Raw genomic sequence first — 14,061 nt, 5'->3', positions numbered from 1 at the left:
GTTTGTGAGCACGGGCTCTCTCCAGGAAGGAGGCGCTTCTTCTCCGATCCGAGACTGTGCTGAGATTAATTCAACAAATTAATTTTCTGGTAAACCTGTTATTTTGAACTTTGACTTATTCTGTCTTACAGGCTGTCCCTGCAGAGTCCAAAGTATTGTTTGGTGACTGAACGTGGCGCTAAACACATAAAATAGTCTTCCATATTTTTCTCAGTGAATCAAGCATATATAGAAAATAACGAAAAAGCCAAGCTGGCTCGTTTGGGCAATGGGTCACACACAAACATGGCAACTACCTTCTCAATTGATCATAACCGCTTCTTTGGCTTTCAGAGAAACAGTACTTTGTACTTCAGCATGAAGCCACATTTGTGAATGCATTGTGCTATCTACGCACAACAATTGGGACAATGGTCAAGCTTTTGCTTGTAGTTTTACTGCATTTCAAATAGAAACAAATATAAATTTCTGCTGCATTTGAGCCCCATAGACACAATGGCATGCAGGTCTTCCGATTACTTCACAAGGGCTCGTGCCGAGTTTCCCATTGCACCATAATACATACAGCATTTTCATTCAACATATCTGAGAAGGAATGATCCAAGTGTTTTCCAACTATGCCTACCTTATTCACCTCTACACTTGCCTATCAGCTGGCTACTGGTGTTGCTCTAGGGTGTTATTCCTGGTTGTGCACTTTCGAGAATACAATTCTTTATGCGAGATTTTGTGCGACTAGCACCAGACTGTCGGCCTCTACATGCATCAATGTTCTTGGCACTATGGCAGAAATGCCTATACCCGTAGGAACACAAGCGCACCCAGTGCTGGTCATGCGAAATCTTGAGTGACTGCATCCCCGAAAGTTTGACTGATACGTACAGCCCTTGCTGTGCTTAGAAAGTGGCAGAGTGCCATATAACAAGTGCAGCAACAAGCTTCACTGAATACTGTTTCACAATATAGTAGTTCAACCCAGTCGGTGGCTTTACTAGTTTGTTTGTCAGTGCTCCGTTGGCTCCGCTTCCATGCATCTTTCTTTCTCTGCCCGAGTGTGGTGTGCCCAGACTTGCTGAAAACTCGAAAATGGTGCCCTCACCACGGCATTTGTTGCCGCGTGAAAGAGGACGACAGTGACGACTTCAGCTTTCAGCTGCGACTATTCCTCCACTTCAGTAAGTCATCATTTAGCACACAAATAAATGTTGAAGGAAGCTTGGACAAAATGATGTCCTTGCATAATGCTTGCCTTTAGTGTGTCTCAAGGATGTCGCACTTCGCAGCATTCTCCAGCTGGCATGTGTACAGATTAGGTGTCATGTAGATCACTCGCAAGTTATTGTGCAGCACCGTTATGCACTTCTCATGGTGCATCAGACGCTGTACATATAGAAGTGAAACAAAACTGTACTTGCCACAATATCTTTTTTCAAACAGCTTTAATAACTATAGCACGGGCTGTACATTGCAGAGGTATGTACATATATATATACTGTATATGCATTTCGCTGTTCCAGACTCTCACACAATTTGCATATCCTCAAGGTACAAGACACAAACATTATGTACACCTGTACAAAACAATGCAAGGAAGGATCCTGGGAACCATCTGCAATAGCAGTGTGCACTGCTATCCAAAAGAAAGTTTGAGCGTCCCTTGACAGTCATGAAAACCATCTTCAATGTCAATTTGTCTCTTTCTTTGTCACATTGTTGTGCGCTGCAAGTCATTGGTCAAAACCATGCCTAAAAGCATGAGAGGTGCATAGAGTTTCCAACAAAAATTACTAGAGAGAACTCTGGTGTTGTAATTGCTCAGCTACGATGGGAATCGTGGTTAGTACATGGATACCGTATAATCTTCATGCTTCTGGCTTCAAATGTTTGTGCGACTTTTTCCTAGATTTATCTTTCTAAATTTCCAAGCACTGCGAGGCAAAAGAAGCACTGTGAGGCTATTAGTCTCCGTGCGCATGCACAATCATTGCGAATTGTGGCATTTATCAGAGTTTCTTGCTGCGTAAGTTGCCACATTATGTACTTGTAAATGACCAAGAAACTAGTAAAAAAGACATGTACGCAAGGGTAGAAATGTACAAGACATAGAAAAGGTAAAATCTTAGCTGCAAGTGCAGCACTTGTCGTGTCCACGTCTTCCCTTGCATATGTGTATTTCTCGCTGGTTCCCTGTTCATTTACACGTGGCATTTATGACTCGATGTGCTACTGAAAATGATCAATTTGAAAAGTCGTTAAGCCGAGGCAAATCCATGTAGGTACTTCCCATCATTCCCACGCTGGTGAACCACTATACTTGGAGCTCCTGTATACACTATCATCAGAGTCTGCTCTAGTAAATTTCATAGGCAACTATGGAAACATGTGATTGAGCGCACAAGTAACTGTTTTTAGCAGGTGCACAGAGTGTTTGTGGTAGCAACACTGTGCTACGCAAACATGGTTCCCTGCCTTGTAGCACCTAGTCACCTCTTTCACAGGATGTCTGAAGCTGCACTTTCCAAGCTAGAACTAATACAGAGAGAGGAGAAGGACATAGTTTGCACCCGACAGCTGCTGATGTGCTTTTCAAGTTATGTTCGATGTCAACAAATTTCCCTGTGGTGCAGCAAATGGTCTAAACGTGTTTTCGCATTCCCCGCACATGGGAACATCTTTAACTTCATTACATAACGGAAAAAAAAAAAAGTTTGGATCAATATGAATATTTTGTTTCTGGTCAGCATATTGGCACAACACTCACACACTTGTGCTAGGCAGACAGCACCTGCACTGCATTCACTCCTTGCAAGCTGGCCATCAGCATTTTTGTGAGGCTTAACATTAAGTTTAATTACCTTGCCAAGGCACCGCTTACGTTACAAGCCTGTTGTCTTGGCCTATGAGATCGGTGCAGAATATTTTTTTTTTCTTCGTTTGCTGTGCAAGTGCTGGCAAGCCCTCTGAAGAGCTTAAGTGGCAGCTGAAGTGAAATCTAATATACAGCAGTGTTGAAATTGTTACAGTAGAAGAACAACTTTGGCATTAAAGGCACCTGAGCAAAGTTTAGTGTATAATTTTGTTCTTTACACACTCTAGGCAGTGAACAAAGGGTAATCCTGCACAAGTTTTAGAAAAAGATGTAGTCTCAGCCAAGCTAAGAATGCCTAGCCACTTGGATGTCTTCGTTACGACTGCTTTGGGACGGGCACAGCTTGCCCATTACTCCTGCTGTTTAGCGTTCCAGGCGTGTAGGGCTTGCCCGATCAGTCTGATACTGTTCACAATGCTGGTAGCATCATACCCTGTCAGCAAAATATGCAATTTAGAAGGACGTTCTTGCGAGGAGACGCTTGCTTCTAGCGCCGACGGTTCTCTTCGTTATCTTACACCACACACCAACTTTTGGTGGCATTAAGTTACACATTGCTACCAATTCTTGAGCTGGCAACGAAACTGAAAGTAAAAGCTATTAAGCGGGAACTTCAAGCAATCTGTGGCGTACCTTCCATTTAAATGCAGATGTGAGATTACAACAGTTTGTAAAGACCGACAAGATGCAAACAGTAAAGATGTGCTGGCAGACAGAGCACTCATTTTCTAGTTTTTTTAGACTACAAAGATTTTTTTATAGAACGACTATGAGCATAGCGAATGTGGCATTTTTGCAGAGGTGTTGTAAGATGACGCAGATGTACTTTGCTTTGCTAAAATTTTTATTAGAACCTTTGTGGCAGATGTTTATGTGGTAAATTTGGAGGCACTTACATTTTAATGCGCCCCCACTTTTAAGACAATTTTGAAGATCTCACCTAATTCCAGATACTCATCACCTAATTTCAAAATTCTATTCAGGCACTATTGAATCCAAGCACGCACGAAAGGCAGGCCCACTATTACGTCAGATGGAAATACCCAGTGACAAAGTCTGTATGATGGCATGTCGCAGCAAATACTGATATTGCGTGTCTCGGCAGATGCTTGCCAGGCAAAATGTGCCGCATCAGTATGTGCAGCGAAGTTCAATGTCAAACTTCGACGTGCTTTTTGCCGTGAGGTGTTCCCACCTGACGTCATACTGGGATGCCTTTTGTCCACTCCAAGCGCTTCCAGTTTTGATAACGCCTGGATTGAGTGTTGAAATTCAATATAATTATTGCGAGTTAGGTGCGATTATCAGTATTTAAAAAAATGGGGCTCATTAAAATACGACTGCCTCCAAAATTATCCGTAGCAAAGTATGTCCGCCTTGCCTAGCAACTCCTCTACAAAAACGACACGCTTGCTATGCTCGTAACCTTCTCAAAAAAACAAAAACAAAAAATGAGAGTGTAAAGATCTTGATATTGTATATAACAAAAAGATTGAGATTATACATACTAAATACAAGTACAGTGTTTACAATGGAAGTGTTGCTTGTTTTAACTATCAGTGATTGTTATGCAGCACAAAAGCCTCAAAAGAGTTAAAGAAATAGAATATGTAAGGATTCTTTTCCTTCGATTCTATTCGTTATTAGCAAGTGGCCAGCAGTGGCAATAGCGAAGACCTGTAACTGTGCTAGCCAATGGAGGGCACATTAAAAAAAAAGAAAAATACATAACACAGCCCCTGAGCAAAATGTTTGCTCTCTGCACAAAGCCAAACAACATTGCTCAAATCCTGCACTCACTGAAATAGCTGCCATCTGTTAAGAATGGCTAGTTGCAGGATACTACTATGTTTTCTCAATATGGCCTGCAAAGCAGTAGCTATATTAAAAAGAAAATACAGTGGAGAAAGCTTATATCTGACAAACAGGAGTACAGAGAGAAGATAAAGAAAACGGACTGACAGTGTGGCATGTTAAATGCATAAAAGTAGGGGATGCTTTAGCAACATTTTGGTGAGGGCTAGTTGGCTCATCTTTGGAACTCTGCTCAAACAGCATGACTGAAACAAGGGCACAGTGTTCTGTGGTATTTGTTTCTCTGTGTGTCCTTGTTCCAGTCGTGCTGTTTGAGCATAGTTATATAAGGGATGCTGAGGCCATGTTCTCAATAGTTTTGGGGACCACTTTCACTTTTGTGCGAAGCAGCAAATCCTTTCACTGGACCAATGGGCGTCCGCTGAAAGTAGGAATCCCAAATGTGACCGACTTGGAATACAGCCCCTGGATTGAATGAAAAAAGGGGGCACCAGGGGGCCTGATTTTTGTTAGTCACAATGATATCAAGACAACAGACATTGTATGTTGGCTTCATATGATTGAGGTCCATGGTTTAGGCATACAAGCAAAAGAGAAGTAAAATGCAGTATGGAATGCCCATTAGAGAATGACTACAGCTGGTAAGGCAGCTCGCTTACATTATACATATTTATAAGGAGGAGAGCAAAAAAAAAAAAAAACATGACCCGAAACAGACGGAAAAGCAGACGGGACACGTGCTCACAACTCGATAGTCGGTAAGCACCTACCTAATCTGCTACCCAAGTTTTGAAGAATTTAAAATGTTGTGCTAATTTTTCCTTCATATCGACACGTATCGACTTGACTGACAGTTCACTCTGCGACGAACAAATAGTTCTGAAAGGATGCAGGTGGAAAGGCTTAAAGATAAGTGGGAACTTTGGTCTTAAAGACTCTTCCAAAAGGTTCTTGAGGGAGGAGATTTGCGAAGTGCATGTACACAAGAAATTATGAAAGTTTGTCAAAGTACCACACGTCTATAGTAACACAGAGTACAATGTCAAGCTAGTTAGTGCATAGTTGTCGTTGTTTGTGGTGTAAAAGCTTAGCGAAAGAAAAAGGAGACAGAGAGGCAGAAAGTTCCATTTGGCACTCTTTCTGTCCATCTCGTTCTTTTACTAACCTTTTGTGCCACAAACATTGCCAGCTCTAGTAACATACGCACTATTTTAACTTCAATTCACATAAAAGTAAGAGGTGACATTTCAGTTAAATATTAATTCACAGGCTTTACATCCCCAACTTGCAGCTGGGTTAACAGAGAGACCACAGTGAAGGGCTCTGGATTGAATATGGGGCTACCTGATGATCTGCAAAATGCATACCATCTCGGAACACAAATGTTTTGCACTTAGCCCCCACCATAATGTGGTCACAGCGACCAGGAATTAAATCCATGATGTGCACTTGGAACACAGCCAATTAGGTACTATTGTGTAAGCAAGTCGCTCTAAGCCTTGGCACTCCTTGGCCAAAGATGCCCTTGCGCCATCGAAGCCCATTATTGATCATCACTCTAAGAACAGGAAAAAATAAGTAAACCGGGTTGGTGTAGTGCATTTCAAGCAATAGGAAGCAAATGTACACAGCTACCTTCCAAAATGACAGCTAGAAAAAGTCCCCAAAGGAAGAAGTCGAGAATAAACTTGGCTTTCCCAATTGGCTACGTTTCGACAGCCTCACTACTCAGTGAGAAAAATTAAAGCAACGAACAAATGCCAGTACAGACCAATGCATAAATGTCATGTTTTAAAGCAACACTCACTACTTGCAATCCGAGGCTTGAACGCCACCATTTCCATCAAAAGTCAACAGTTTCATAGTTGGATGAGTGACAACACTATCACCGATAATTAGATGTGAAAAAGGTTCACATGTACATTTGTAAGATAATAGGCTGTAACAGCATGCATGTAAGAATAGGTTCAAACTTACATTATTTAATACTGTCCAATGGCCTTTATGCTCAGAATCCAATGCATAGAAAAAGAAATGTGTGCGTGTCAAGTTACATTGTACAAGCATTGCACAGAAAGGAACTAGAAATCGACCAAGGCTTTCTGAAGGTTCTGGCATCAAAGTATTGATCTGAAGTGGCTCACTTTAACATTCAGTACATCATGCCTTGCTTTAGCCACTTGAAGTGGTGCACAGAACAGGCCTCTATGGGCAAACAAAACAAGCATGTACTTGTCATTCATCACCTGTCAAACAATGACGGGCAGCGAGTACAGCAATAAGTTACATTCACTGCATAGTGCCACTTCCGCACCCACCAACAGGAAAACAGGCAAATACCGTCCACTGGGTAGCGCCGAACTCAGACGTTGAGAAGTGATGCCGCATTGTCAGTGCTGCCCCCGCCACCGTCTTGAAGTTGGCTAACCATGTTCTCGAGCTCTTTGACACTCATCACTGACTGCTCAAACTTGTGCGTCACAAGCTGTCTGTAGAAGTGCACGGCAAAGACGACAAACACGATGGCAACGGGTATGAGGATGATGGTAGCGGCAAGGGCGGCATCTCTGTATTCGTGAAAGACCACCCAGGAGAGAATGGCAATCTCTGCCATGAAGAGCAAGATGCCAAAGACGGTGGAAAACGCCCAGGCCGTCTCGATGTAGAGGTGCATCTTCTCGTGGGGTGACTCAGAGACAGCAGCAATGCCGTGCACGCTGGCCACGGCCTCCAAGTTTGGCAGGATGCATGTCGATATCATGAGCGCCAGCATGTGCACTGAGACGAGCAGTGTCGTGCACACACTGAAGGCGACCAGCAGCTGCGACGAAATGCCCTTGCTCAGCTGGATCTCCACCAGGGCCACCTGGAGGCAAACAGCAAATTAGAAAGAGCCATTATAATTTTGCCCAGCATGCTCTTTTGCAAAACTGAATACTTGGCAGACATTTACGGCCAGTGGCCTTTCATTCAAAGCACACAATGCCCGTTCATTGACTAATACGACTCAATGCAGGTTTCAGAGGACACAAGTGCTATAACACTGTGGCACGTGGGCCATCCTTTGAAATGTGCAGATAAGCAGACATTGTTTTACACAGCACAAAAAAAAAAAAAAGTTATAGCAACAATCGCATTTTCATTGCTCCAAGAAAATTTGGATATGCAGCCCCAAGCAAAGTGATTTAAGAAAAAAAAAATAAATAAAAACATATCCCATGCACCATGGGAACTGGTGTTATGTGGAGCATTCACTTTACAGGGAGATGGCGATCGAGCATTGCTTGGGGCTCTGCAAAGCATTACCAGACTGACAAACAGGTTGGTGTAAGGCGAGCAAGTGTGTGTGTGTGTGATACGAGCATGTGCATGACAACAGCAGCTAGGCAATGACAGCGACGGCATGACTGAGTTCTTGTACTCCGAACATTATCGTCCTGTGCCACACAGGTCACAACATTAATACCATGCAATGTTTATGTTTATGCTGCACTATGTTTACAAGCTACGCCAAAATGCAAACACCAAATCAGGTGAATGCACAATGCGAGACATGTGCAGCAATGGCAGGAGGACTAAGGCGATACACGATGCTTGTCGAGGGAAGAAAGGCGATGAATGGTGTATGCACAGGGAAGGAAGACACATGTGTAAGCATATTTAAGCATTCTATAGCCCTTGTGTCACCGTGGCACATACGGTTAAGATTGGCCATTTATGGGCACATACCCAGTGGTGCAAAAATGTGTAGCACAAACATAACAAATTTAAGAAAATCAAGGAAGCCATTGAATTTCATGCACTATTCTATTAAGAGGTCTGTGCGCTTTAGGGATACCTATAAGCTGACATTATATGAGCAGGTTTTATGTTGTGATTTATTGTTTTATTTCACAGACCAGAGATGTGCTCATGGCACTACTTTGGCAGTCAAAATTCCATGCTAGCTACGGTGGAGCATCCTGTGGCACATACTCAGTTGCTTAAGAATGGTGTTGCCAAAATATAAGAAAGCAAAGAAGGCACTGAATATCATGTGATATTCCATTAAGAGGTCTATGTGCTTTGGAGATACGTATGCGTCAACAATAGATATGCAGGTTTTCTTATCCCCCATACAAAGAAACGCCAGGATCAATTCCAATAATGCTTTGCATTAAAAGTAGTTTGAGTTATTGTTCACTTTTGTTTGCTTCTGTGAGGCACAAAGATGTGGCTTTAGCATGTTAGTACTAGATGGAACAATGCTATTTTTATACCAACTGTACTGTAGCTGTGTGCATTAACAAAAGAATTAGCAAAAGTGGCCAGTGAGAAACTTGGCAGCATTTCACTATGCATGTCGTCTCTGACATTGGCTGCATCACCAATTTCGTCAAATTCATTTTATTTTCCCCAGAGTTTCTCAGGTAAGGCGTTGTTTCCGACTGTTTAGCTTATCTGAATTACATTTTAAGTGAAACTGATACGAACGTCAGTCAGATGGTTCTACTCTCTTTTTTAAACAAAATATCGCAGTATTTCTTTTGCGTTGTTACGGGGCCAACATACTCCGTAAATAAGGCACTTGACCAGTGCATTGCAAATTAGCGCAAGCAAATAGGGGTCTCGGACGAAGCCCTTTCGATCGCTATCGAATTTCTTGGTCGCGATTGGCTCCTTTGCACAAGCTGCGGCAGGGAGCGAATCGCGGTCGCGGATTCTGAGGATCCGGATCGGCCTCGACCGCGATCGAAAGTGGCAGAGTGGCACCGGTTTACGCGGGGAGTTCCCGAAACACCCATCTGTTTACGCGATAGAGTGAACAGCTTTCCCGGACTGAAAGGAAGTGCTTGAAAGCTACCAAATTTTTCCCACACTTGATACAACAGCCAGAGGTGAAGACCACACACACACACAAAAAGATATTCACCGGGCACAACACGTAAGCACGTGCATAGCGTTGATGAGAAGCGGCTAGTCCACGCGTAAAGTTTGTTAGCTTCTGATCAGCTTCCCGGTCCAGAAAGACAACCGTACAAAACTTCGCACGAACCATTGCGAACCCGGAGAGAAGAGCCGAAGTTCTGCTGGAGGCCTTGAGCTTAGCCCTGCTGAGGTGTAGCCTCCGCCAGGACAGAGCGTTGACGTTGTTCTCCGGCTTGCTCATTTCTTTGACCAACGACTGAATGACCAGTTCCTGTACGATATTGGGACGGTCTCCGATAGAGTCAGTCCATAAAATCTCTGCTCCGGGAGGAATATTCATGGGGGCAAGAGAGAAGCGGCACAGACACGATCACAATCACACAGCTCGAAAACCAAAGCTCGCTAGATCCCAGTAGCCGACGCGCAATTAGACGCACGACTACTGCACCCGCATCGCACTTGTTTACTATGTATGCACACTTGATAATATTACACCAGTGATGACACGCGCAAAAGTCGAACGAGGTAGCCACACATGACGAGGATTATCCGCCACACCTCTACCAGTGACATGCCCCAAGAGACACAGCCGACGTATTAATTTAAGCGCGAGCGTAGTAATTGTGATTGTGAGACCCCCTCGGACGGCTCGGACCCCCGCGAGGAAATTATCGATTAGCGTGCACCTATCCTTACACTTGCCCAGTGCTTCGATGTGCCCTGTTGTATTCTATCGAATCGAGTGCTTACTTCTCTCCAAGCACAACTTGGAGCTCGAATAGGTGAAAAGGCACGTCCCTGCGCTGTTCCAGAACCCGATAGAGACTGTTTGCGGTTCAGTGACTACCGAGCAGAACATAAGCGGAAGTATGCGTATACGGCACGCAATGAAGCAGCAGGCGCGCAGACGGGGACGGGTCACGTGACCTAGGGAAGAAGGCGTGAGCGAGCGAGTGGGCTTATGTCGTCATGAAGCACACACTCGCGGTCACGCACGCACGCCAACAATACACTGCAGCTCGGTAAAAATTTGCAAAGCGCTTCGCGTGCAATTTGTGAAACTTTCATTTCTGTTCCGGAAACTTCTCGCGCCGTCATTCATCGAGGCAAGCCATGGAGGAGGACCCGGAGGAGCGGCGAAAGCTGGTGCGTACAGCGTCGAGGCGCCTTCTCTCCGAGGCCAATCTCTCCCCTTGTCGATGCATCGAAAGTGATGGTTGTTGAGCTTTGCAGCCATTTTGTCGAGTTTTTTTCGCGTCCGGACGAAGTTATCAAATGGCAATGCGCGCACCTCCACGGTGTGTGCTGCTTTTGGGCCGACGCAGAAGCGTTGGAAAAACGTACCCACTCGAACGTTCTTGGTTGTGCACGGCTGTCTTTGTCTGCGTCCGAGAGAAAAAAAAAAAAAAAAATTCTTGCCTGGACGCGTCTGTGCGCATAGTGCACGAGGAGTTTCGGATTGCGTTCCCGTTTTGCGTCGAGTTTGTTGTGATATCGCGGTCACTTCCCTGTGATAAGCTTCATTAATTGCTGCTTTCAGAGCTTAGAACTTCTGTAGTAGCGGTGACGCAAACCTTGATTAGATTTCGTCTACCTAATATTGTGGATGATGTTTTGGTCGAGTGTCGCCAAAGCTTGTTTCCTACCTTGCAGTGGTACAACTCGCAAATAACCTATTAAGCACATAAACAGCATTTTTATCGCCTAATATGACATTAATAAACCTATTAAGCTCATAGAACTGTACTTTTATCGCCTAATATGACAGGAATTTGTGTTCAGTTGTACTTTTTCCTACGCGGAAAAAGAAATGCTTATTTGGGCGTCAGGTGCATGGACCACGAGAGAACACTTTGTTTCAGTTTTCCTTTTATTCGCACATTTATTCTCATAGACTGCACGTGAAATGTGATATGCACTGATTATTTTTGATAGCAATAGGCGTTGCTTGTCTGTTTTGTTTTCGAGTAGGGGCTACTATTAGTGTGATGTGTAAATATGTCCGGTTATCGATTCGCTGGATCTAAAATCGGTTGTCGCTAATTCCTTTAGTAATCCATATACGCCGACAATAAATTCGGCGAAGCTTTGGTGGCGAGCACATGTTTACGAACTGCGAACGATACTTTCCAAACTATCAACATTCCCTCGATGCTTTTAACACCTGTTGTCTTTTGTTTTTATCAAACTTGCCCATGTCACCTTGCAAATGGTATACGACAGTATACACTGCGCGTTACCGCTTGGTGTGTTTCTTTTTACGTTACTTGACATGCATCGACGCGATTCGGTAGTTGCCGCTGGCATCCACGCGCGTCGGGCGCTCTGCTCTTTTTCAAGTTTCGCGCGGCCTGATTTTCCTTATCGCGCATTCAACAAACGCAGCGGTCGGACAGTTCAACAGCATCACTTGCGCGCCGTTTTCGAGTTAACGCGTAGCCTGCTTACAATCTCCGTCGTGTTCATTGTATTTGTGTCTGCATGGTTCCGCGCTTGCTTGCAATTTTTAGAGTAGCAAATTTTGTCCTGGAAAACGAAGTGAACAAGTAAACAAAATGCGGAAAGGGGCCGGTCTCCAGTGGGCAACTCGCGTGGACACTTCAGCTTATTTAAGGAGGGTAAAAATGCGACCTTGTTTGGCATCTGAGTCGAGGCTGGGGGGGGGGGGGGGGGGGGGCGATTTTCTCAGGCGTGGGTCGCTTTTTTGTGGCTTTCGTTCGTTTTTGAAAAGATGCTTTTGGGGCAGGCCGTAAACGCAGGGCGCCTGTCACTGCATGAGGGCCTTCCCTGGTGCCTTTTGATCTCCACCGACAACCGAAGGCTGTCAAAAGCTCTTTAGAAGTGTCCCCCCCCCTCCCTCTGTTCTGCTTCCATTGCTGTGGACGCTCCTGGGACGGTATACAATGTCGCTTTCGAGACTGGGCCGGACTGGGCATTCCTGAGCTTGCTGAGGCGACGTTGTTCATAGCCGCCACGCGGTCCGCTGAAGGTGGTTCTCTTGTCCGGAAAACAGTGGCAAAAAAGCTGTGTGTAGGCGCCTGGAGCAATATGTGCTCTTTCAAGTGTGTACATTTTGCGTCGTGCAGCCAAGACTTTTTTTTTTTCTAAAGTGTCCGTGGGACTTACTCAAGATAATAATTATAAAGCTAGTGCAGTGACAGAACCGTTGAAGTGCTTGCTCAAATATTTTTTTCCGAAGCTGTGCTGCAGGTGTGAGCTCTTCAAAAAAACAAAAAGAAACTGTGGTCATTTAGGGGTAAATGCGAGAGCAATGCGTTAGCATTACGTCGCACTTCCTTGAGGTCCCGGATTCATGATTTAAACAGTGTTCACCACATTGCAAAGTGTTGTTGAGATCACTCTAAACACGCCCCGCCTCTGGAAGCAGACCACCATCAGTTGCACTATATATAATCTACACACATACACGCGCTTCTAAGCTCTCCCATTTCCTACCTCAATCACGTGACCGGCTTCACACGCATGCACATTTCGCCACTTTGGGTCACTCCTAATGCTAGCGCATTAATAATCTCTTGTGACGTAGCGGTGGCCCTTGCCAGTGACATTTTTTTCGTTTCACCGCCGGAGTCACGTGAAGTGCGTTAGACCGGCACCTCAAGCCAGACATGTCCGTGACAAAGACCTCGAGTCCATTTGTCGAAACTTCGGGCACCTGCTAGATGCTCCATATAGCCGAGTTTTCCTTTGCTATATGACAAATGAAAACTCTGCCCCTTCTCTCCCGTTTGACATTCGGACTTCCCGACAGAAGAGTTGCTGTTATGAATTCTATACCATATGATAATATGCTTCTTCCTTGCTAGTTGTCGCGAGTCTGCGCCTCCTCCTTTACACCCTCCCGCCCCGCCCATTTTCGAAACTTTTGGCGTTGTATGAAATTGGAGAACTTTAGTTTAACGCAATGAGTTTTCCTTTTGCCGTGACAGGAAAGCTTCTGTTATGAGTTAATCTGTTTACTAGCCTGTGGGGCAAATAGCTTGTGTAATAACTTGACCTTTGCATACGTGATGAGTTTCCTTCGCTGTCGATCACTCGGCAGCTGCAGCGATTGCCAAGAATTAGGTTTCGGCAAAGTTTTTTTTTTTATTGACAACTCTTGTTATATTTTGATTCCAGTTCACGTACATTCTGGCAGACAATTAAATGCATGCTTATGCATTTTTTGAAATTTATTTGGTAGACGCAGAACGGGCGTACGTATAAAAGGTCGCCGGTAGCTTACCTGTTGGAGATTAAGATCGCCGTGTTAGTAGACCATGTACTGTCAGAATGTATTTGCCATAAACCAGATAAGCAGAATCTTTTTAAGGTTTGTTGCGGTAATCTCCACCCAAAACACGGCACATTGGCAGTCTCCCGATCAGCGAATGCTGAATTGAGCAATAAGCGAAAGTGATCGTGAATCGTCAAGCTGTGTCGAAACTTTGCCAGTTGTGTTTGGCGTC

At 44.4% G+C, this 14,061-nt stretch overlaps 2 protein-coding genes across 7 annotated transcripts in view; one reads left to right on the top strand and one right to left on the bottom strand.

Moving 5' to 3' along the window:
* Positions 1-3,903: 3,903 nt before the first annotated feature.
* LOC119446593 (calcium release-activated calcium channel protein 1) lies at positions 3,904-13,860 on the bottom strand. Of its 6 annotated transcripts, none has more exons than XM_037711066.2 (3): positions 13,839-13,860; positions 9,720-9,863; positions 3,904-7,550 (listed from the first exon to the last, which is right to left on the bottom strand). In XM_037711066.2, exons 2-3 carry the CDS (start codon positions 9,831-9,833, stop codon positions 7,047-7,049), a joined length of 618 nt encoding a protein of 205 aa, XP_037566994.1. In that variant the 5' UTR covers positions 9,834-9,863; positions 13,839-13,860; the 3' UTR covers positions 3,904-7,046. The 6 variants fall into 6 exon arrangements, with proteins under 6 accessions (XP_037566994.1, XP_037566995.1, XP_037566992.1 ...); XM_037711067.2 differs by having other exon boundaries at positions 9,720-9,910; positions 13,839-13,857; XM_037711064.2 differs by lacking the exon at positions 13,839-13,860 and adding an exon at positions 10,343-10,467 and having other exon boundaries at positions 9,720-9,910.
* The window catches only part of LOC119446592 (lysine-specific demethylase 2B), a 54,047-nt gene continuing 50,522 nt past the window's right edge, over positions 10,537-14,061 (top strand). Inside the window, exon 1 of the mRNA XM_037711063.2 lies at positions 10,537-10,738. Within this exon, the coding sequence (XP_037566991.1) occupies positions 10,706-10,738 (33 nt within the window). The 5' untranslated portion in view covers positions 10,537-10,705. The remainder of the gene's footprint in view (positions 10,739-14,061) is intronic.

This window comes from Dermacentor silvarum, chromosome 3 (assembly GCF_013339745.2).
Source record: "Dermacentor silvarum isolate Dsil-2018 chromosome 3, BIME_Dsil_1.4, whole genome shotgun sequence".
NCBI classification, from domain to species: domain Eukaryota; kingdom Metazoa; phylum Arthropoda; class Arachnida; order Ixodida; family Ixodidae; genus Dermacentor; species Dermacentor silvarum.
This window is presented reverse-complemented; position numbering and strand designations above follow the sequence as displayed.